The sequence below is a fragment of the Trachypithecus francoisi genome, unplaced genomic scaffold (genome assembly GCF_009764315.1).
Source record: "Trachypithecus francoisi isolate TF-2019V2 unplaced genomic scaffold, Tfra_2.0 Contig01461, whole genome shotgun sequence".
NCBI classification, from domain to species: domain Eukaryota; kingdom Metazoa; phylum Chordata; class Mammalia; order Primates; family Cercopithecidae; genus Trachypithecus; species Trachypithecus francoisi.
The window spans coordinates 16,065,601-16,087,129 of record NW_022681433.1 but is presented as its reverse complement, the minus strand read 5'-3'; the positions used below and the strand labels follow the sequence as shown (position 1 = coordinate 16,087,129).

At 45.8% G+C, this 21,529-nt stretch overlaps 1 protein-coding gene and 1 long non-coding RNA gene across 8 annotated transcripts in view; both read right to left on the bottom strand.

The window, feature by feature from the left end:
* USP12 (ubiquitin specific peptidase 12) overlaps positions 1-2,943 on the bottom strand; it is a 118,407-nt gene extending 115,464 nt beyond the window's left edge. The window contains exon 1 of one of the 3 annotated variants that reach the window (XM_033236590.1): positions 2,616-2,943. In XM_033236590.1, coding sequence (XP_033092481.1) covers positions 2,616-2,663 — 48 coding nt within the window. In that variant the 5' untranslated portion in view covers positions 2,664-2,943. The remainder of the gene's footprint in view (positions 1-2,615) is intronic. The other 2 variants (XM_033236593.1, XM_033236589.1) reach the window with 2 other exon arrangements.
* Positions 2,944-10,730: 7,787 nt separating this feature from the next.
* LOC117098187 overlaps positions 10,731-21,529 on the bottom strand; it is a 52,855-nt gene continuing 42,056 nt past the window's right edge. For 3 of the 5 annotated variants that reach the window (XR_004443249.1, XR_004443243.1, XR_004443247.1), the window contains 3 exons: positions 18,767-18,922; positions 11,689-11,807; positions 10,731-11,039 (listed from right to left, as the gene is read on the bottom strand). This is a non-coding gene — a long non-coding RNA (uncharacterized LOC117098187). The remainder of the gene's footprint in view (positions 11,040-11,688; positions 11,808-18,766; positions 18,923-21,529) is intronic. The other 2 variants (XR_004443254.1, XR_004443258.1) reach the window with 1 other exon arrangement.

Sequence of the window (21,529 nt, the reverse complement as noted above, 5' to 3'; positions counted from 1 at the left end):
TTCTGTTTAAGTCCAGCCCATCTTCTCTCCACCATTCCATACACACACAGCCATAGCATCCCTGCTTCACCCGGCGTACCAGGAGGGGACAGGAAGGACTTCGGAAAACTTTTATACTGAATGCAGAACTTGGTACTCCAGATCAAACTGCAGAAGTAAATGATAATCCTTCCCCTTCAAGGCCCTCATAATTAAGAGTTCAAAGAAAATTTTACTACACAGTAAGCATGGTAAGTGCTACTGAGATTACAAAAATGCCATGAAACTGTATGAAGGGGATGGAGGGTCGGGTTGGACAGGGGTAGGATTATTCAAGTAAGGAGGCTCCCTGCATAACAGACAGCTACACACACTCTCCAGACGAGGAGGAAAAGGGGTGTGGCGGGGAGGAGCGTTCCAAGCCTAGCAAAACCACCTACAAAGCCAAAGAGGTATCTTTGCTTTTCAATTTTGTGATTCTAGAGGACAGACGGCAATTTTCTTTAAAGAATAAGACTGCAAACTACTGAGATATTTAGCACTGTTTGGGGGTGCATTCAAATGTATTCAAATATGAATACAGACACACCCAATTTTAATAGTACCTTTGGAACAATCTCATTCGGCCAGGCACTTTCTGTATTTGCCAACAAGACACACACACCCTACATGTAATTAACGTATCTGGGTGGAAGCCCTAGAAAGAGCTTCTGAGTCTCACATCCTTGAGATCAGAATCCCACTTACTAAGTGTGTGACCCTGGCAAATCCCTGTCTCACTGTCCTAATCTGATTACAGCATACATTTATTGTTTACTTGAATACTGTTTGTGTCCATGAGCAAGAATGTAAACACCATGAAAGCAGGGGCTGCCCTGACCAATACTGCATCCCCAGCATTCAGCCCCGCCTCTAGCACTTAGTAACTGCTAAATGTATACTTGGTATACAGTACTTGAGTGAATGAATAGTCAGTAAAGAGTATCACAACACTCCTGAAATCCTAGTCTTTGACAACGAACTATGACCCATACAATGTGTGTAGCTCAGCAATCTGGCAAAACTGTCACTGTAAAAGACCTAATTATCGCATTCCTTTTGAAACTGACTAATAATAGGCATATCTAAAAATAATTAGCCCAAACAATCCTCGAAAATCATTTTAACATAGTCCATTTAATATTAATGCTTTCCTAAAATGTAAACTGTGAGAAAGAACAATCATCCAGTTGGGAAATGGAGTCTTCAATGATTCATCCTTCAGTATGATTTCTTTAATACTGTTGATTTTATGTCCACCTGATTTCAGCCATTTTTTGTACTGTTCCTCAGCGTGCAGCAGAGAATCTGCTTTTAAAGCATCTTTCAGATCTGATTCACCACTCCTTAAAGAAAAATATATACAATGTACAACCCTTAGTTGGAAAATTGCTTGGGGATCTCCTATTTGAAATCAGTTGCATAAATAGGGCCAGTGAGACATGAAACACAAGATTTCAGAAGTCTTTAATAACAACCACTAGGCCTACGTTGCAAAGAACAACTTTTTTCGGTGATGACTCATAAATTATGATTCCTACATATAAGCTCATGAGGAGCTAATGAAACGAATTTGTCTCATCATGTGGAAAACTGTGGTCCTTCTGGCCACGCACAAAACACCAAGTTTTAAACGCGCCCACGTTTTGCTTAATTCGGGACTTCCAGCGGGCATTAGCACTTTTCCCTTACAGTCTATTTAAACGCCCTAGGAAAACATATACCGTCGCCTTGGCAGGCGGTCCCCGCACAGACAAACCTAGCTCCAGCCACATACAGATGTGTCTGGTGGGCTGAAGTAAATAAATGACAGGAAAGCTAATGCTGCTTTTCAAGATTAACGTGCATTCCCAGAGACAAGACTGCCACCTGGACACACGGCTGGAAACGGGAGAGCATGTGCCTCTCAGAGGAGAAAATGGAGAGAATTTCAACAGTACTTATTTAAACTTTCCACCTTCACACACGCCCCTTTCTCCCAGCGCAGGGTCGGGGACTCGGCCCAGCTAGCGGCGCGAGGAAATCTGCACTTGACTTCCGTCCTCTCCCAGGCGGGAATGAGCGCTGCCTGCCACGGCCGAGACCCTTCCTTCCTGCCCGCCGACCCCCACCCCGCCCGGGGACCCCTCCTGCTCGGCGCGCAACCAGGAGGAAATGCAGCCCGCGCGGCTCCGCGGCTCAGCGCCCCCTCGCCGGCGACCCCGGCCCGGGGCCGCGCTCCGACTCGCGCGCGCCCACCCTTCGCCCCGCCACAGGCCCAGCACGCCTCGGCTCTCGGCCCCGCGCCCCAAGCGCACCCCAGCAGTTCAGCCGGGGGCGCCCGGAGGCCGGTGCCCGCCCCACGCCACGTCCAGCACAGTCGCCCACTCACCGCCACCCTCGCGCCGCCCTGGCCCACCAGGCGGCGCCCCCTCCCCAGCCGCCTGGGCCGCTCACCCCCGCGCTCCCCGCCTGCTCGCCGTCCAACCGCCCCCGCCCCGGCCGCCCGCCCGCCCCCGCGCTAGGCCCCGCGAGCAGCCGCCGGGAGAGGCGGGTCCAGCGCCGCCCGCCCGTCCGAGAGGTCCCGGCTGCCCCTGCCTCCCGCTCGCCGCCCCTACCATGGTACAGATGGAGGCGAATTTGGAGACTGTCATTAGGATTTCCATCCGGCCAGCGCCATCTTCCACCCAATCACAGCGGCGGCGGCGGGCGGGGGAGGAGGAGAGCCGGGCCGCCCGCTCGCACCGCAGCCCGCGGGCGGACCCCGAGCCGCCGCGGACCCACGCACCGAGCCCGCTGGGCCGCCGCTGCCGTCGTCGCCGCCGGCGCTCAGGCACTCCTGGCCTCGGGCCCCAGCCCCCGCCTGCCGGCCGCCGGCCCGCCCCCGGCTCCGCCCCGGCGCAGGACGCAGCCGCTGCCTCCGGGCCCGCGCCTGCCCGCGAAGCCGCCCGCCGCCCACCCCGCCCAGCGCGCAGGGGAGCGGGCTCCGTCGAGGCCCTAATGCCCGGCCTGCCAGGCAGCAGAGCGGCCCGGCGGCGCAGCCCCGCCCACCCCTCGGCACCCCCTCCGCGGCCCGCGAGCGCGAGGCGGGGAACTCCGGCCCGGCCCCACCCCGCGCGCGGCAGAGGGCAGGACCGAAGGCGGGCACCGCCTCCTGCCCGCGTCCCTGCGGTCCTAGAGCCGGGAGCTTAGAGGCCCCGCGTAGGAAGGGGCGCGGCGGGGAGGCGCGGGGGCGGGGGAGGCGGTGGCGACCTGGGTGAACCTTGAGGGGACCAGCTGCGACACCCACCGCGGGCGAGGGGACGGCGAGCCCCCGCTGCCTAAACAGAAAACGGAGGCGGTGATCTGGGTAACTACGCGCGGAGTGGGAGGAAACCTGCTCTGTACAGCTAAGATAACCCGGGTTACCAAAGCACTTGGGTTTGTTTCTTTTTACGTGTATTGGATGAATCACCGGAGTCAAACACAACTTAGAAAAAGACAAAATAATTAAAAATGAAGAGGCAAAGAACAAATTACACGTTAAACTCTTTGAATTAAGAAGAAAGATAAGTAATGGGGGAAGGAGAGGAGCGAATCCTGCTGGCCTGTTGGCCGTAAATTTATAACAGGCTTCTAAATATCTGCACATTGAGCTGCACAATAGGGAAGATCTCAAGCCAGCAGTGATGATGATATTACCAGAGACAAGAAGCCCGCAAGCAAGAAAAATGCCCTGTGAGAAATCCTTAGGCAGTGCTGGCTACTGGCATGGGTAGTTCCTGTTTTCTCCTTTTATAAAATTCATATTTGCACCCTGTTCTTCATGCCTGGCAGCTCAGCTTTATTTTTTCCTATTTGAGAAAGTAGCTCAAGTGAGTAGAATAACTTCATAAATTACTATGTTAGAAAGCTTCTTCGATTGGTGAACTCGTGATGGGGTACTTTTCTGGGTTCCCCTAATTCAGTGGGATTGAGGATCTGAATTCAGGCAGAGCTGTAAAATCAGAAGTGCCTCACCTCACGGGTTCAAAGCACTCAAAAACAAAACAAAGCATTCAAACAAAATTTAAGTGAAAAATACACTTCTGGTACATGAATACTGTTTCCATAGTGATTCCATTATAAGCTTGCTTGGGGGGAGAATGCAGATTGAATATAGCTAAGTCCCATGGTAGCCGGCCTGGTTCTCCAAGCGCCTGCCTCCATGGAAGCCCAGAGCCCTGATACCCCAGCCAGGGGCTTCCCTCTCTAGACTTGCAAGCATCACCCACCTGAAGTCTTTCTTGCTCTTTTCTAACCCCTGTTTGGACAAGGGTTTCTACATCTTAGACCTCTAGGGCCCACCTGGCTTTGTCCGAGTGTCACCATGCCCATCTGTCTGCCCATCCTGAGAAAGAGCTGTGGTCATCCTGTCCTTTCCCCTTGCTGTTCTATTCCAGCAAACAGATCTGATGTGCCAGAATTTTAGCCCTGCCTCCATCCCGCTAACCACCCATATACCTCCTTGTCCATTAATCCTAACGTGTCACAGGAACAAAAGCCACCGGCTTTACATGTAAGTTTATATAAGAACAAGGCCTTTCTAAAGTGAATTTCTAGGCCGGGTATGGTGGCTTACACCTGTAATTCCAGCACTTTGGGAGGCCGAGGCGGTTGGATTACTTGAGGTCAGGAGTTGGGAGACCAGCCTGGCCAACATGGTGAAGTCTCGTCTCTACTAAATACAAAAATTAGCCAGGTGCAGCAGTGCACGCCTGTAATCTCAGCTACTCAGGAGGCTGAGGCACAAGAATAGATTGGATTCTGGAGGTGGAGGTTGCAGTGAACTGGGATTGCGCCACTGCACCCCAGCTTGGGTGACGGAGTGAGACTATCTCTCGAAAATAAATAAATAAATAAATTTCTAGGCTGGGCACAGTGGCTCAGGCCTGTAATCCCAGCACTTTGGGAGGCTGAGACAGGAGGACTGCTTGAGCTCAAGACCAACTTCCTTGAGACCAGGGAGTTCAAGACCAGCCTGGGCAACATAGTGAGACCTTGTCTCTACTAAAAGTAAAAATAAATCAGTGGTGCATGGTGGCACATACTTACAGACCCAGCTACTTGGGAGGCGAGGTGGGAGGATCACTTAAGCCTGAGAGATCCAGGTGGCAGTGAGCCATGACTGAGCCACTGCACCATAGCCTGAGTGACAGACCAAAACCCTGTCTCAAAAATACAGCGCAGTGGCTCTTGCTGTTGTAATCCCAGCACTTTGGGAGGCCAAGGTGCGTGGATCACTTGAGGTCAAGAGTTCGAGACCAGCCTGGCCAACATGGAGAAACCCCGTCTCTACTAAAACTACAAAAATTAGTTGGGCATGGTGGTGAGCACCTGTAATCCCAGCTACTGGGGAGGCTGAGGCAGGAGAATCGTATGAACCTGGGAAAAACCAGCGAGTCGAGATTGTGCTACTGCACTCTAGCTTGGGCGACAGAGGAAGATTCCATCTCAAAAACAAAAATTAAATTAAAAAATAAATAAAATGGATTTCTATTAGAATTTCTGGAGTCGTGTCTAGTTGATGTTGGAGCCGTCTAAATTCACAGGTAAAATCATGAAACCTGATCACAGAGCCTCACAATGCCTTGTCTCCTATGGTCGACTGGAGAGGCAACAAACATAAAAGAGAGATTCTTGAATCTATGTGCTAGGTGTTGTACTGAGTGTTCTTTACTGTATGTCATGCAGTTGGAGAATAAGTTTGGCTGACACTCTACACTTTTGGACCCTGAGCTTGGAAAGGGTAATCTGGCTTTAGAACACAGCTTTACACAGCTGTGTAATCAGCTTTACAAAGAGCTTCCCTGTGCCTAGCAAAAGATGAGTTTGTGTAAAACTGACTCCTTTTGGGCCTTCTTGAATATGCAAACTACAAAATATGCCCAGATGCCTCAGGGACCAGGCAAGTAAATGAACTATGTCCAAGCTTAATCCATTTAGTCAGCATAGCATTTTATAATTTTTTCATTTTCATACCTTTACATAAGCCTACACTCTCTAGTTCCTTACAGTCTGCCTCAAATTTTCCGTTACTCATTCTGTTCAACAGTTTAACATAAGTCATTTTATTATATAGTTCTACCACCTCTCTTCTCCCTGAAGGCATGTGGGTTTACACCAGCTCACATAAATGAGTGAAGCTTTGCTTGTGATGGGTTGGCAAAGAAAGTGGTGGGGAGAGGTCCAAGAAGGGTGTAACCATTTTATCCAAGCCTCACAACAACCCGATGAAGCAGGTGTTATGATTATCCCCACGTTTAGATAAGGAAACCAAGGCACAGGGATAACTTTTCTAGGGTTGCACAACTAACTAGTAAGCAGTGGAACTGAGGTTTGAACCTAGCTCCAGGAGGCACACCTGTGTCCACTCTATTACACCAGCTTTGTAAAAGTATTGTATTTTGATTCTGGCAGGATGAGGTTGAGAGGCACCAACTCTTTTGGGACTTGCATGAAGGTTTAAGCTACAAAAAAAATACTCAAATAGATATTTCTTTGTTTCACTTTCCTCATCTGGAAAATAAGGGTAACAATTAGGTTGCAAGGATAAAACATGTTTCAAATAGTGTCTGGCACTCAACACAAAATGGAGAGCTTAGAATGGACATTCAAAGTCAACATTTTAAAAGTTGGGGGGCCAGGCACAGTCACTCACGCCTGTAATCCCAGTACTTTGGGAGGCCGAGGCAGGCAGATCATGAGGTCAGGAGATCGAGACCATCCTGGCTAACACGGTGAAACCCCGTCTCTACTAAAAAATACAAAAAATTAGCTGGGCGTGGTGGCGGGCACCTGTAGTCCCAGCTACTTGGGAGGCTGAGGCAGGAGAATGGCGTGAACCCGGGAGGCAGAGCTTGCAGTGAGCCAAGATCATGCCACTGCACTCCAGCCTGAGCAACAGAGAGAGACTCCGTCTCAAAAAAAAAAAAGTTGGGGTGGGCAAATACAGCCCTCAGGCTGCCAGCTTGCTCCTCCAGATTTAATGAGCCTCTGCTATGTGCCAGCCACCTGCTTAGTACTTCAGATACATATTCCAATGTAACCCTTACAATGACCTTACAGATCCATCATTTCATACTTACTTTACACAAAGGGAGTATGACATTCATCATTGCACTAACCAGCACATGCAGGGCCAGGATCCACACAAAGGCTCTGACTCTAAAACCTGTGGTCTCTCCACTTCTTTACCCAACCTCTTAATAGTTGAAGGAATCAATCTGCTTGGTGGCATTCATTAATATCATCCAGCCATCCAGCAATAGATGTCAATCAAAACAGTAATTGTTTTATTGGCTTACATCAACAAATCAGCAACTTACTTTTCAAGCCTTTTTTTTTTTTTTTGAGACGGATTAATTTTGGGATTATAGGCATGAGCCACCACACCCGGCTAATTTTGTATTTTTAGTAGAGACAGGGTTTCACCATGCTGGCCAGGCTGGTCTCGAACTACTGACCTCCAACCAACATGATACATTTCAAGGCTCCTCAAGCACTAACAGATATTCTGCCTGCTTCTCTGAATCTCTTCTTCAGGTTGGAGTTCCCCATTTTCTTTTCAGATTTGCTCAGCTCTAATGAGAAAGTTCATCAGAAAAAAAAAAATAGCACAAGAAAATGAAACATCCTCTGGACTCCGAGAATCCTCTAGCATCTAGGTCTAACTTCCCCATTCCTAACTCTGATTTTCTTTATTTGTGCCCTTAGAGTTTTTCCTATGGATACAGTGTCTTCCTTCATCTTGCCTCAGAGGTACTTAGTATTTATTGACTAAGTAAACAGGATTTAGATATATACAATACATTGCTGAATAATTGAGCAATCAGAAGGGATCATGTTTGTGTTTCAGTTTGTCAACATGTTCTACATTTTATGGTTTTCTTTTTTCTTTTCTTTTTTTTTTTTTTTGAGGTGGAGTTTGTTTGTTTGTTTGTTTGTTTTGAGGCTCTTGCCATCCAGACTGGAGTGCAATGGCACAATCTTGGCTCACTGCAACCTCCACCTCCCAAGTTCAAGCAATTCTCCTGCCTCAGCCTCCTGAGTAGTTGGGATTACAGGCACCCACCACCACTCCCGGCTAATTTTTTCGTATTTTTAGTAGAGACGGGGTTTCGCCATGGCAAAACCCCGTCTCTACTAAAAATATGAAACTCCTAACCAAGGCTGATCTACCTTCCTCGGCCTCCCAAAGTACTGGGATTATAGGCATGAGCCACTGTGCCCAGCCAGCTATCTCTCTGTCTCCCACTTTTCACAGAAGAAGAGTGTCTAGTGAAAGCATTTGGAAAGGTATCCCCGCAGGGCGTGGTGGCTCACGCCTGTAATCCCAGCACTTTGGGAAGCCAGGCAAGTGGATCGCTTGAACCCAAGAGTTACAGACCAGCCTGGGCAACATGGTAAAACCCTGTCTCTATTGAAAAAAAAAAAAAAAGTTACTACATACTAGAGTCTTCTCTACTCCTCCTTTCTTCCCTTCTTCTTCTTCCCTTCCTCCTCCTCTTCTCCCTCGTCCTCCTCTTGTTCCTCTTCTCTTCTCCTTCTTCACCTTTCTCATCATTCTTCTTGTTCTTCTCTTTTTCTCCATCTCCTCCTCCTCTTCTCCCTCCGTCTTCCTCTTCTCCCTCCCTCCTCCTCTCCCTGTCTTTCCAGCTTCATCTCCTACCTCTCTCCCCTCATGCACTATGTTGCTCCCACTTGTTCCTCAAACACTAGCAAGCTCCACAGCACATCTGAGCCTTTGCACTGGCCTTTCCTTCTCCCCAGAACACTCTCCCTCCTTTACACAGTAAGCTTTTGGCATGGGACTTCAACTCACATGTCACCTTCTCAAGGAGACCTGGCCTAATGCCTGGTCCCATCCTGGCAGTTAGTGCTCAATAAATACTTGTTACTGAATGAACTGAAACTGATGAACACCTATACTTTAAGTATGTCCCACTCCACAGCAAATAAAAGTAAAATAATTCTGATACACAGGGATGTTTTATCTTCTCCAAATAACACAATACATGTCAAGGCTCCTCAAGCACTAACAGATATTCTCCCTGCTTCTCTGAATCCCTTCTTTGAGTTGGAGTTCCCCATTTTCTTTTCAGCATTTGCTCAGCTCTAATTAGAAAGTTTATCAGGAAAAAAAAAAATAGCACAAGAAAATGAAACATCCTCTGGACTCCAAGAAGCCTCCAGCATCTAGGTCTAACTTCCCCATCCCCAACTCTGACTTTCTTTATTTGTGTCCTTAGAGTTTTCCTATGGATACGTCTTCCTTCATCTTGCCTTCTCTCTACTACTTACTTCTCAAATTTTTCAGAGTAGCTTTTCTATATGTTTTACCAGGGTTTAACCATTTGTTGGAGTTTGTATGGTAAACCTTTGGCTCTACCTTGTCATTTTGCTGTCCCTTTCACATTCAGATTTGCATTTTAGCACCCACAGGGCCTCCTTGCCACTTGACCTTCATCAGCCTACCTAGGGTACCCAGGGAGAGGTAATGTGCCACGTTGGGTTTTCCTGAAATGTTCAAGCTGAGTCCTCAGCTGATGAAAATACACATGGTTTCTACTTCTTCTTCTAAGCACAGCAATGTTAAACCAAATAAAAAATTCCAAAATATATTTAGCATGAAGAAACTCCTGTCACATACATAAGAAACTGTTAACGGTGATTTCCTGGAATGAGGAAGTGCGAACTAGGGGAGAAGGTAGAGGAGGGAATTTTTACTGTATACTTTTTTAGTTACACATACGAATGTACAACTATTTCAAAACTTCAGTAAATTGAGTATTTTTAAAACTTAAAAAGACATATTTATGTGACATTATTTTTAAATTACTAGGGCACAGTTTACTTTTTTTTTTTTTTAATTTTAAAAGTAATGTATTGGCCAGGCCCAGTGGCTCACACCTGTAATCCCAGCACTTTGGGAGGCCGAGGCTAGCAGATCATGAGGTCAGGAGTTCGAGACCAGCATGACCAACATGATGAAACCCCATCTCTACTAAAAAATACAAAAATTAGCTGGGTGTGGTGGCGCGCACCTGTGATCCCAGCTACTCAGGAGGCTGAGGCAGGAGAATCACTTGAACCCAGGAGGCAGAGGTTGCAGTGAGCCAAGATCACACCACTGTACTCCAGCCTGGGCAACAGAGCAAGACTTTGTCTCAGAAAAAAAAAAAGTGATGTATTTTGAGCCTAGTTTAACTCTGATACCTCTCTGCCTAAGTAGATCATACACTTGAACCCCCACACTCCCTCCTTAGGCCTCTCTCAGGGTACTTATCTTCCACTTTCATTAGCTCTGACTCTCTGGGTGAAGAAAGAAAACAATCTCTTTATACATCAAGTAAAGCACAAGCATCTATTTGCCTGCTTCAAGAGGGCTGGCCTTGGGTTGTTTTTCCAGCACTATCAAAAGGAAGAGGTTATGGGGGAAGTGAGAGGTGGAAGAAGGGAAGTGAACCTCAAAATTTCTCACTGTTCTCATGTTCCTGCCACTCCATCCTCAAGACCCAAAGAGAAAACAGATGTAGTAGACCCCAGTCCATCACGTGATCAGTGCCCTCACCTGCCCGCTAGGCGGTCCTGTCGCTGCCGTTTCCCCAGCACAGGGAGCGCACTTGCTCCTCCAAGCTCCTCTCCCTTGCTTGCTTATTTTTTAGAAGAATTTACTTTAGCCTTTCCCAATTCCCTCTGGTCAATTCTGCCAGGTATGTTGTGCACTTTTATTTCCTTTTTGTATTTTTTTAACAACAATTACACACAGGAGCAGATATACCTGCTTTCTGGCACAAACCTTGAGGATACACAAACGACAGATTTACAAGAATTTTTTTTCATAGGTTTTCCAGGTAAAAGTAAATGCACATCTCTCTCTCCAAAGCTGCAACCAGGGTTGCTTCTCCAGCCAACCTGCCGCAGACTGGCACACAATGTCCCCAGAGCCACTTCTTCCTCTCGTCTGTTGCTGGTAAACAGCAAAGAGTTCTGAATCTTAAGGATTCTATTGTTAATTGTTCCTGGGAAACAGGAAATACACAACGAAATAATGAATATGGGAAAGTCAAAGTTTATAAAGCTCAATTGTAGAAACAGTTGACCCTGAAACACTACAGGGTTTCAAGTTAAGACTTAGGGTGTCCGAAGGCTTGATTGACTCCCCCCGTACACACACACAAACACACATGCAGGATGTTCAGTTTGTGATTCCTTTTTTTTTTGAGACTTAGTCTCACTCTGTCACCCATGCTGGAGTGCACTGATGCGATCCTGGCTCACTGCAACCTTCGCCTCCCAGGTTTAAGCGATTCTCCTGCCTTGGCCTCCCGAGTAGCTGGGATTACAGGCTTGCACCACCACGGTCGGCTAATTTTTGTGTTTTTAGTAGAGATGGGGTTCAGGCTGGTCTCGAACTCCAGACCTCAGGTGATCAGCCCGCCTCAACCTCCCAAAGTGCTGGGATTACAGGCGTGAACCACCATGCCCAGCCAGTTTGTGATTCTGAACAAGCTCTTAACCTTCTCAGCTCCAGTTTCCTCATTATACAATGGTGAAGAGTCCTACCTCATCATGTTGTTGAAAGGATTAAATATGATACTATACATAAGTTCTCAGCACCAGACCAAGCCCACAGGACAAAGGAGATAAAAGGAATGCATGGTTGTTCACCTGGAATCTTTCTTCACCTGTTCTTAACAGGACACTTCAGTCAAAATAGCTTGTGATTCCTTGACTCAAAAGGTAATGAATTTCCAACAGCCAAGAGGTGGAAATAACCCGCATGTCCACTGACAGAAGAATGGATAAACAAAATGTACTATAAACATACAATGGATTATTATTCAGCCTTAACAAGAAATGGTATTTCGACACATGCTACAACATGAATGAACCTTGAGGATGTTATACTAAGTGAAATAAACCAGTCACAAGATGACAAATACTATATGATTCCATACAGTATTCCATTTGTATGAGGTACCTTAGAATAGTCAAATTCATACAGCCAGAAAAGACAATGAGATGAAAAGAATTCTGGAGATAGATGGATGGTTGCACAACAGTGTAAATATCCTTAATACGGCCGGGCATGGTGGCTCACGCTGGTAATTCCAGCACTTTGAGGACGAGGCAGGTGGATCACCTGAGGTTGGGAGTTCGAGAACAGCCTGACCAACATGAAGAAACCCCATCTCTACTAAAAACACAAAATTAGCTGGGTGTGGTGGTGCATGCCTGCAATCCCAGCTACTCGGGAGGCTGAGGCAGGAGACTCGCTTGAACCTGGGAGGTGGAGGTTGTGGTGATCCGAGATCATGCCATTGCACTCCAGCCTGGGCAACAAGAGTGAAACTCCCTCTCAAAAAAAAAAAAGAAAAGAAAAAAAAAAATCCTTAATGCCACTTAACTGTGCACTTAAAATGGTTACATAATAATAAAGCCGGCCGGGCGCGGTGGCTCAAGCCTGTAATCCCAGCACTTTGGGAGGCCGAGACGGGTGGATCACGAGGTCAGGAGATCGAGACCATCCTGGCTAACACGGTGAAACCCCGTCTCTACTAAAAAAAAAAAATACAAAAATCTAGCCGGGCGAGGTGGCGGGCGCCTGTAGTCCCAGCTACTCGGGAGGCTGAGGCAGGAGAATGGTGTAAACCCGGGAGGCGGAGCTTGCAGTGAGCTGAGATCCGGCCACTGCACTCCAGCCTGGGCGACAGAGCCAGACTCCATCTCAAAAAAAAAAAATAATAATAATAATAATAATAATAATAAAGCCTATTATATGAGTCTTCAGAGGAAGATGAGAGGCAGTTTGGCACAGGGGTTAGAAAGTTAAACTTGGGAAAGAACCTGACCCTTTCAGTTTGTTAGTTACTTCTTAAATCACAGGTCAGTGTCTTGTAACAGTGTTGCATAAACACCAAAGCACAGTCAAAATTCAGGCTATCCCTTACCCGAAATGCTTGGGACCAGGAGTGTTCTGGATTTATGATTTTTTTTCAGATTTGGGAATATCTGCATTGTACTCACCAGCTCAGCATCCTAAACCTGAAAATCCCAAACCTGAAATGCCCTATGATCACTTCCTTTCAATGTCATGTCAGCACTCAAAAAGTTTTGGATTTTGGAGCATTTTAATTTCCAGATTTTCTGATTAGGGACACTCAACCTGCAGTAGACATCTGTAATGGATTTTTTGCAGAGTGTTTCCTAAATCACATTGCTAAGTCTTGTTATTCTTTTAAAATCTAAGCCCATCACACAAGAGCATGAAGATAATGTGTCCGAGCATGAAGATAATATGTTCGAGCATGAAGATAATATGTTCGAGCATGCTCCCTGGAAGCACTGATTGTCATAGTGAACAGTTAAATAAATGTCGATGCATCCACACAACTGAATATTATTCAAGCCCTCAAAAGATTAAGACAGGGCCAGGCTCGGTGGCTCATAGCTGTAATCCCAACACTTTGGGAGGCATAGGCGGGAGGATCACTTGAGAGCCCAGGAGTTCCAGACCAGCTGGGCAACATAGTGAGACACCCATCTCTAAGAAAAATTAAAATTACCCAGTCGTGGAGGCACACGCCTGTAGTCCCAGCTGCTTGGGAAGCTAAGGAAGGAGGTTCACTTGAGCCCAGAAGGTCAAGGCTGCAGTGAACAGTGATCACACCACTGCACTCTAGGTGGGGTGACAGAGCAAGTCTCAAAAAAAAAAAAAAAAAAAAAAAATTAAGGGTATATGTGTCCTGGCTCAAAAATATACCCACAATCTATTACTAAGTTAAAAAGAAACAGCAAATTTCAAGATAAGATGTAATTACGAGAACAGGTGTAATTTTATACCTAATATTTGGAAGATTATAAATTTAACTATTGTGATTAATTCTGGGAAGTAGAATTATAGAGGCTTTCCCTTTCTTTTTTGTGTACTTAATTTTTGCTTCACATTTCATATTGAAAATGTATGACTTTTATAATAAAAACAGTGTTTCAAGGTTATAAACCCAGTAGCTTCTTGCTGTCTTTTCACCTTGATAGAGTTGCCATCGATATCATGGGAACTGGATGACATGGAAGTATTGTGAGGCTGTCTTTGCTCTTTAAGCCATCCACTGTGTTACAGGCATAACCAGGCCTTTGGAAATCATGTTGGCACCTCCCTGAGGTTCATTTATAACATTGCCATGAGCCCCCTCACAAAATGATGAAATATGGTCTAAATGAAGTGTCTCTTTGGAGGAGTCTGGTCTTGGTTCTCCCACTTAACATCACTAGTGCCCTACTTAAAGATTTTCCAAGACATAGTGTGTAAAGAGTGTTGTAAGACTCTTACATAAATTAGTGAAAACTCCCACATAAATTTCTTTGCTGGTGTATGTACCCAAAGCCTTAGAGAAAGGGCAGCTGAGACAGGACAGCACAGAGTGGGTCATAAGTCCAGAGACAAGTCCTTAGTTGTCAGACCTGAAGCTCAATTTTTCTATCAAGGAACACATTTGGTGCAAGGGAGACAGATTTACTCAAAAAAACAAACAAATAAACTCACAAGGACCTATTAGGATAGCTATATATATATGAAACTAACAAGCATTAGCAAAGATGTAGATAAATGCAGAGAAATTGTAACCCTTTTCTCTACAACAAGTGGAGAAATTGCTGGTAGGAATACACAATGGTGCAGCCAATGGTGAAGAAAACAGTATGGCAGTTCTTAAGAAAATTAAGCATAAAATTGCCATATGATTCTGCAATTCCATGTCTGGGTACGTATCCGAAAGAATTGAATGTAGGCAATCCAACAGATATTTGCACACTCATGTTCATAGTAGCATTATTCACAATAGTCCAAAGGTGGAAACACCCAAGTGTCCAATGATGCATGAATGGATAAACTTAAATTGTGATACACACATGTATATGGAATATTACTCAGCGATAAAAAGGAATGCAGACTGGGTGCAATGGCATATGCCTGTAGTACTAGCTACTCAGGAGGCTGTTTGAGGTCAGGAGGTTGAGGCCAGCCTGGGCAACACAACAAGACCTATTTTTGAAAAAAAAAAAGAAGAAAAAAATAAAATTGTGATACATGCTATGACATGGATGAACATGGAGAACATTTTGTTAAGTGAAATAAACCAGACACAAAAGGACTAATGTATGATTTCACTTATATTAATATGAGATAGCTGGAATAGTCAAATTCATAAAAATAGAAAGTAATATAGAGATTATCAGAGAGGGAATAAGGTGAAGTTATTGTTTAATGGGTACAGCGTTTCTGTTGGGGATGATGAAAAAGTTGGGGTATAAATAATGGTGACAGATGTACAACCTTGTGGATGTATTTAAAGCTGCTGAATTGTATGTTGACAAATGGCTAAAATGATAAATATTGTGTGATTTTATCACAATCAAAAACTAAGAATCTAAAAAAAAAAAAAACCTCACAAGGGACTTGAGGACAAAACAGAAAGCCAATTTGTTAATTTACACCGATTTCCTTCCTACTCCAAGTCCCCAGAGCACCATCACTTCCAAGACTGTGACCTGCTTACAGATCCACTCTTCTGCCCCCACAGTCCATGTGTCCACCCTGGGGCCCACGGCTTATTGATACCTTCCAAGTATCAGCCTAGGGATCCCCTGCTACCTTCTGAATAAAGGGTGCAAATGCACGAAGCCTGCTTGTGAATCAACATAACACCTGGCTTCCGATACCACTTCCCTGCCTGTCTGCTTCCACACGTCTCACTCACGGACTTCCCTGCTCCTTCCCCGCACCTTGTCTCCTTTTCCATCTGTGCTGATCCTTTGGCTTCGTGACTCAGCTTTTGGATTGGCCACTTGGCTGGGCCCTTGGTCCCTGCAAGACTGAATTTCCTGTATCTACTCCCTGTCAACTCTGAGTCAGCCAAACAGCTGAGGTCATTCTCTACTTGTCACCACCGATGGGGACGGAGAACCAACACCACCAGTCAGTCACCCAGGCTGGAAATTTAAGCATCATCATTTCTTCTTTTCCTTCCCAGCCCTCCCATCCCCGCTTGCAGGCCAGTCAGTTCCACCCCAGGAAAGTTCCCCCTCAGGTATACATATTTCCTTCTGAAGCCCCATCCCTCTACTGCTTGAGATCGGGGCCCATCATTCCCCCAAAAAACCACTGTCCAGCCTCCTGCCTCACCTCTAGCCTCTAGTCTGTGCCCTCCAGTTCTTTATACCCTGCCAGAGTGACTGTAAGTCTGGTCCCAGTGCTGCCCTGTGGAGAAACCTCCACAGGTTCTCATTGCCAGGGGACCAAGTTGAAGCTCTTTGCAAGAACTGCACCCTCTCGCTCAGGCCAGCCCACCACTCCAGCTCAGCCCTCCTCCCGCAGGCCACACTCATTCAACGCGCTAAACTTTTGCCTTTCCCAAGGGCTTCCACCATCCTCCAAATCTGCCCACATCGCTCCTTCTGCCAAGAGTGACCATGTGAACTGGTTTGCCCAGAACAATCTCTGTTTACTCCTATTGTCTGGTGTAATTATTAATTAGCCCCCCTCCCCCTCCACCGGCCCAAGGGTCCTGGTTTGAACAAGTTACATGGTCAGATTACATTTGCCCTAATTCTTCACCTGGCAAATCTCTGCTCATCCTCCAAGATGCACTTCAATGTCAGAAGCTCCGGGAAGCTTGGCCCAAGTCCTGACCTCTCCTTCAGGACTCCCTCAGCCTCATGTATGACTTGATGATGGTGTTTACCAGCGTGCATTGTTAGGCAATTGTTTACATGTCTAGTCATCCCTACTAGACTTTTTCAGTCTTACATATGCTCAATTAATGTTTGCTGAGGAGGAATGAAAAATGAATCCATTAAATAGTTACTAAGTAAGGGCCAGGTGCAGTGGCTCGTGCCTATAATCCCAGAATTTTGGGAGGCTGAGGCAGGCAGGTCACTTGAGCTCAGGAATTCGAGACCAGCCTGGCCAACATGGCAAAACTTCACCTCTACTAAAAATACAAAAATTAGCCAGGCATGGTGGCAGGTACCTGTAATCCCAGCTACTTGGGAGGCTGAGACAACAGAATCGCTTGAACCCGGGAGATGGAGGTTCCAGTGAGCCGAGATCATGCCACTGCACTCCAGCCTGGGCGACAGAATGAGACTCCGTCTCAAAAAAAAAAAAAAGAAAAAGAAAAAAAGGACTATGTGCCAGGCATTGTTCTAGGTTCTTGGCAAAACAGATAAACATCCTCTCCCTCTTGGAGTTTCCATTTAAGTTGAGGAAAGAGACAGAAGTTAATTTCTGAACCATTCACTGTTGAGGGTACAGGTTCAGGATTTCCTTTGATTAAGCAGCCTTGCTCCTGGAGCTGGGGCTAGGACTCAGCTTCTCATAAGCCATAAGGCTATGTGAGGAAAGTGGGCCCCATCCTGGTCAAACAAGCATTCTGAGAGTAGGAAAGAAGCATGGGGCCAGGCAAGGTGGCTCATGCCTGTAATCCCACTGCTTTGGGAGGTAAAGATTGAGGATCGCTGGAGTCCAGGAGTTCGAGACTGGCCTGGGCAATGTAGCAAGACACCATCTCTAGAAGGAATTTTTAAAATTAGCCAGGTGTGGTGGCATGCCTGGAGTCCCAGCTACTCCAGAGGCTGAAGCAGGAGGATCACATGTTTACAGTTGTACATGCTCAACACCAGTGAACCTTGTCATGAAAACCCCTCCACCATTGCTGCTACCTAACTTTTGCTTTAAGCAACACAGATTTTTAGCTATCATGATATTAAATCGGTAGAGAAGTATACCCAGAGAAATTTCTATCCTTTAAATATTAAAAATTAAAACAAAAATCAGGCCAGGCGTGGTGGCTCACACCTGTAATCCCAGCAATTTGGGAGGCCAAGACGGGACGATCACCTGAGGTCAGGAGTTTGAGACTAGACTGGTCAACATGGCAAAACCCCATTTCTACTAAAAATACCAAAAAAAAAAAAAAAAAAAAGCCAGGGCTGGGCACAGTGGTTCACGCCTGGCCTGTAATCCCAGCACTTTGGGAGGCCAAGGAGCGTGGATCACATGGTCAGGAGTTCGAGACCAGCCTGGTCAATATAGTGAAACCCCATCTGTACTAAAAATACAAAAATTAGCTGGGCGTGGTGGTGCATGCCAGTAATCCCAGTTCCCTGAGAGGCCGAGGCAGAGAATCACTTGAACCTGGGAGGCAGAGGTTGCAGTGAGCTGAGATTGCGCCACTGCACTCCAGCCTGGGCAACAGAATGAGACTATGTCTCAAAATAATAAAATAAATAAATAAATAAAAAGAGAAATCTAGAGAAAGGAGAATGGCAATACAGTCTGTTCTTTGGACGTGGTTTTGACAGAAACAAGACATCCAGGAACACTAATCTCATTGCTAGATTGCTTTAGGATTAAACCTTGCCCTAGAAAGCCCTAAACACCTTTCCTCCTGGGTGTATTATTAAGTCTTCTGAGAAAGTCTCAATCCTATAACCAAAAGCACATTAAAGAAAATGTCTTCTTCTCACTGTTTTTACCTTGAGAGATGATAGAGTAGCAAGTTTATGGATGAGAATATCAAGTGGGCATTTTAATGGAAACTGGGCCAGAAAAAGATGGAATAATTCTTTTGTGCTCTTTCCTTTTAATGCTTGAGTCAAAGTAACCCACCCGGTTTTCTTCAATACTGGGTCCTGCGTTAGTGCTCCAGGAGGTAGAACCCTTTCCCTGGAAATGATTCATTACCTGTGTTAACTTGAAAGGTGTCACTCTTCATCTGCCTTCCCTTGTTCCATGGCACCACTATAATTTAAATAACCTGCCTGCTTCCAATACTGCAGCAGAGTTCTTCCTTCTGCTTCTTTCCTTTCTTTTCTTTTCTTTTCTTTTCCTTTTTCTAACCTTTTATTATGGAAAGTATCAAACATTAAAAAATTGGAATTGTAAAATGAACATAATCTATGCATCATCCAGCTTTTCTACATCAAATGTATATACAGTAAAATGCATGCAAATAAAAAAATAAATAGGCTGGGTGCAATGACTCACACCTGTAATCCCAGGACTTTCGGAGGCCGAAGCGGGTGGATCACTTGAGGTCAGGAGTTTGAGACCAGCCTGGCTAATACGGTGAAATCCTGTCTTTACTAAAAATACAAAAATTAGCCAGTGTGGTGGTGTGCACCTGTAGTCCCTGCTACTTGGGAGGCTGAGACAGGAGAATCACTTGAACCCAGGAGGCAGAGGTTGCAGTGAGCCGAGATCGCACCACTGCACTCCAGCCCGGGTGACAGAGCAAGATTATGTCTCAAAATAATAAAATAAAATAAACTAAAAAGGTTGGGCATGGTGGCTCATGCCTGTAATCCCAGCACTTTGGGAGGCCGAGGTAGGCAGATCACTTGAGGCCAGGAGTTCGAGACCAGCCTGGCCAAGACAGCAACACCCCATGTCTACTAAAAGTACAACAATTAGCCAGGCGTGGTGGCAGGAGCCTGTCATCCTAGCTACTCAGGAAGCTGAGGCAGAAGAATTGCTTGAATCCAGGAGGTGGAGGCTGCAGTAAGCCAAGATTGCGCCACTGTATTCCAGCCTGAGTTACAAAGTGAGACTGTCTCAAAAAAAAAAAAAAAAAAAAAAAAAGGAAAACGCATGGATTTTTTGATAAATCTATATAGCTGTTTAACTGCCACCCAACACACAGAACATTTCCATCACCCCAGAAAGTTCCTTTGTCATCCGCCAGGTTTATCAGTTTTCAATACCTGGTCATGACTGTTTCATCTAGACCAATACCCCACAACCCCAGAACGATTTAGAAGCAAATTTACACATCAGATCATTTTCTCTGTAAATATTTTCTTATGTTTCTCGAAAAGAAAATCAAAATCTTTTCATCACACTGAAGTGAACAATATTTTTTCCACATTATTAAATATCTAGTCCCTGTGCACATTTCCCTAATTCTCTTTTAATAGATTTGTAATTGGTGTATTCACCTTTGAGCTATCCTATTGATTTTGAAATCATTCCAGATTAACATTTCCATCCACCACCATGATTATCTTTTTTCTTTCTTTCTGTTGTTTTTTTAGGTGGTTTTGTTTTGTTTTGTTTTGTTTTTTGAGACAAAGTCTCACTCTGTCACCCAGGTTGGAGTGCAATGGCGTGATTTCAGCTCACTACAATCTCTGCCTCCCGGGTTCGAGCAATTCTCATGCCTCAGCCTCCTCAGTAGGTGGGATTATAGGTGTGCGCCACCATGTCTGGCTAATTTTTTTTTTTGTATTTTTAGTAGAGATGGGGTTTCAGCATGTTGGCCAGGATGGTCTCAAACTCCTGACCTCAGGTGATCCACCTGCCTCAGCCTCCCAAAGTGCTGGGATTACAGGAGTGAGCCACCGCACCTGGCCACCACCATCATGATTATCTATTAACTGAGTACTTTTTAATCTAGCACAACTATGACTCAATATAGCTGTCCAGTTTAAATTTCCAGTATTGCTATTCATATGGCTTATCCTTCCACAAGAGTTAACTAGCTTTTGTATGAATAAACCTGGTTTCTCTGCCTCTGAGAATTTGATTATGCTAAGTCTCTTATCTCTACCCTGCCCTCAAACTTTCATTAAATAAATATTTGTGCAACACCTACTGGGTGTCAGGGCCAACGCTAGTTTCTTGGCAATCAGTAGTGAACAAGATACACATAGTTCTTGACCCAGGAAGGTTATGACACTGTCCCCTCTCTACCTGGTGGAATCCATTTACTTTAAGGTAAAGTTCAGGCCGGGCGCGGTGGCTCAAGCCTGTAATCCCAGCACTTTGGGAGGCCGAGACGGGCGGATCACGAGGTCAGGAGATTGAGACCATCCTGGCTAACATAGTGAAACCCCGTCTCTACTAAAAAATACAAAAAACTAGCCGGGCGAAGTGGCGGGCGCCTGTAGTCCCAGCTACTCGGGAGGCTGAGGCAGGAGAATGGCATAAACCCAGGAGGCGGAGCTTGCAGTGAGCTGAGATCCGGCCACTGCACTCCAGCCTGGGCAACAGAGCAAGACTCTGTCTCAAAAAAAAAAAAAAAAAAGGTAAAGTTCAAATGTCACCTCCTTTGCCAAGTCAGCCTGATCTCTTCAGGCAGAAATCAGGCTTCTATAGTATTCTTTCATTCTTTTAAGATTCCTGCCTCACTTCATTTGCACTATTCCTAGAAAACATACCACCTGGCCAGGCATGGTGGCTCATACCTATAATCCCAGCACTTTCGGAGGCCAAGGTGTGTGGATTGCTTGAGCCCACAGGAGTTCGAAACCAGTCCTGGCAGCATAGCGAGACCCCTCTCTACAAACAAACAGGAAGAAAGAAAGAAAGAGAGAGAGAGAGAGGAGAGAGAGAGAGAGGGGGGAGGGGAGGGGAGGGGAGGGAGGGGAGGGAGGAGGGAGGGAGGGAGGAAGGAAGGAAGGAAGGAAGGAAGGAAGGAAGGTAAAGCAGGAAGAAAGAAAGAGAAAG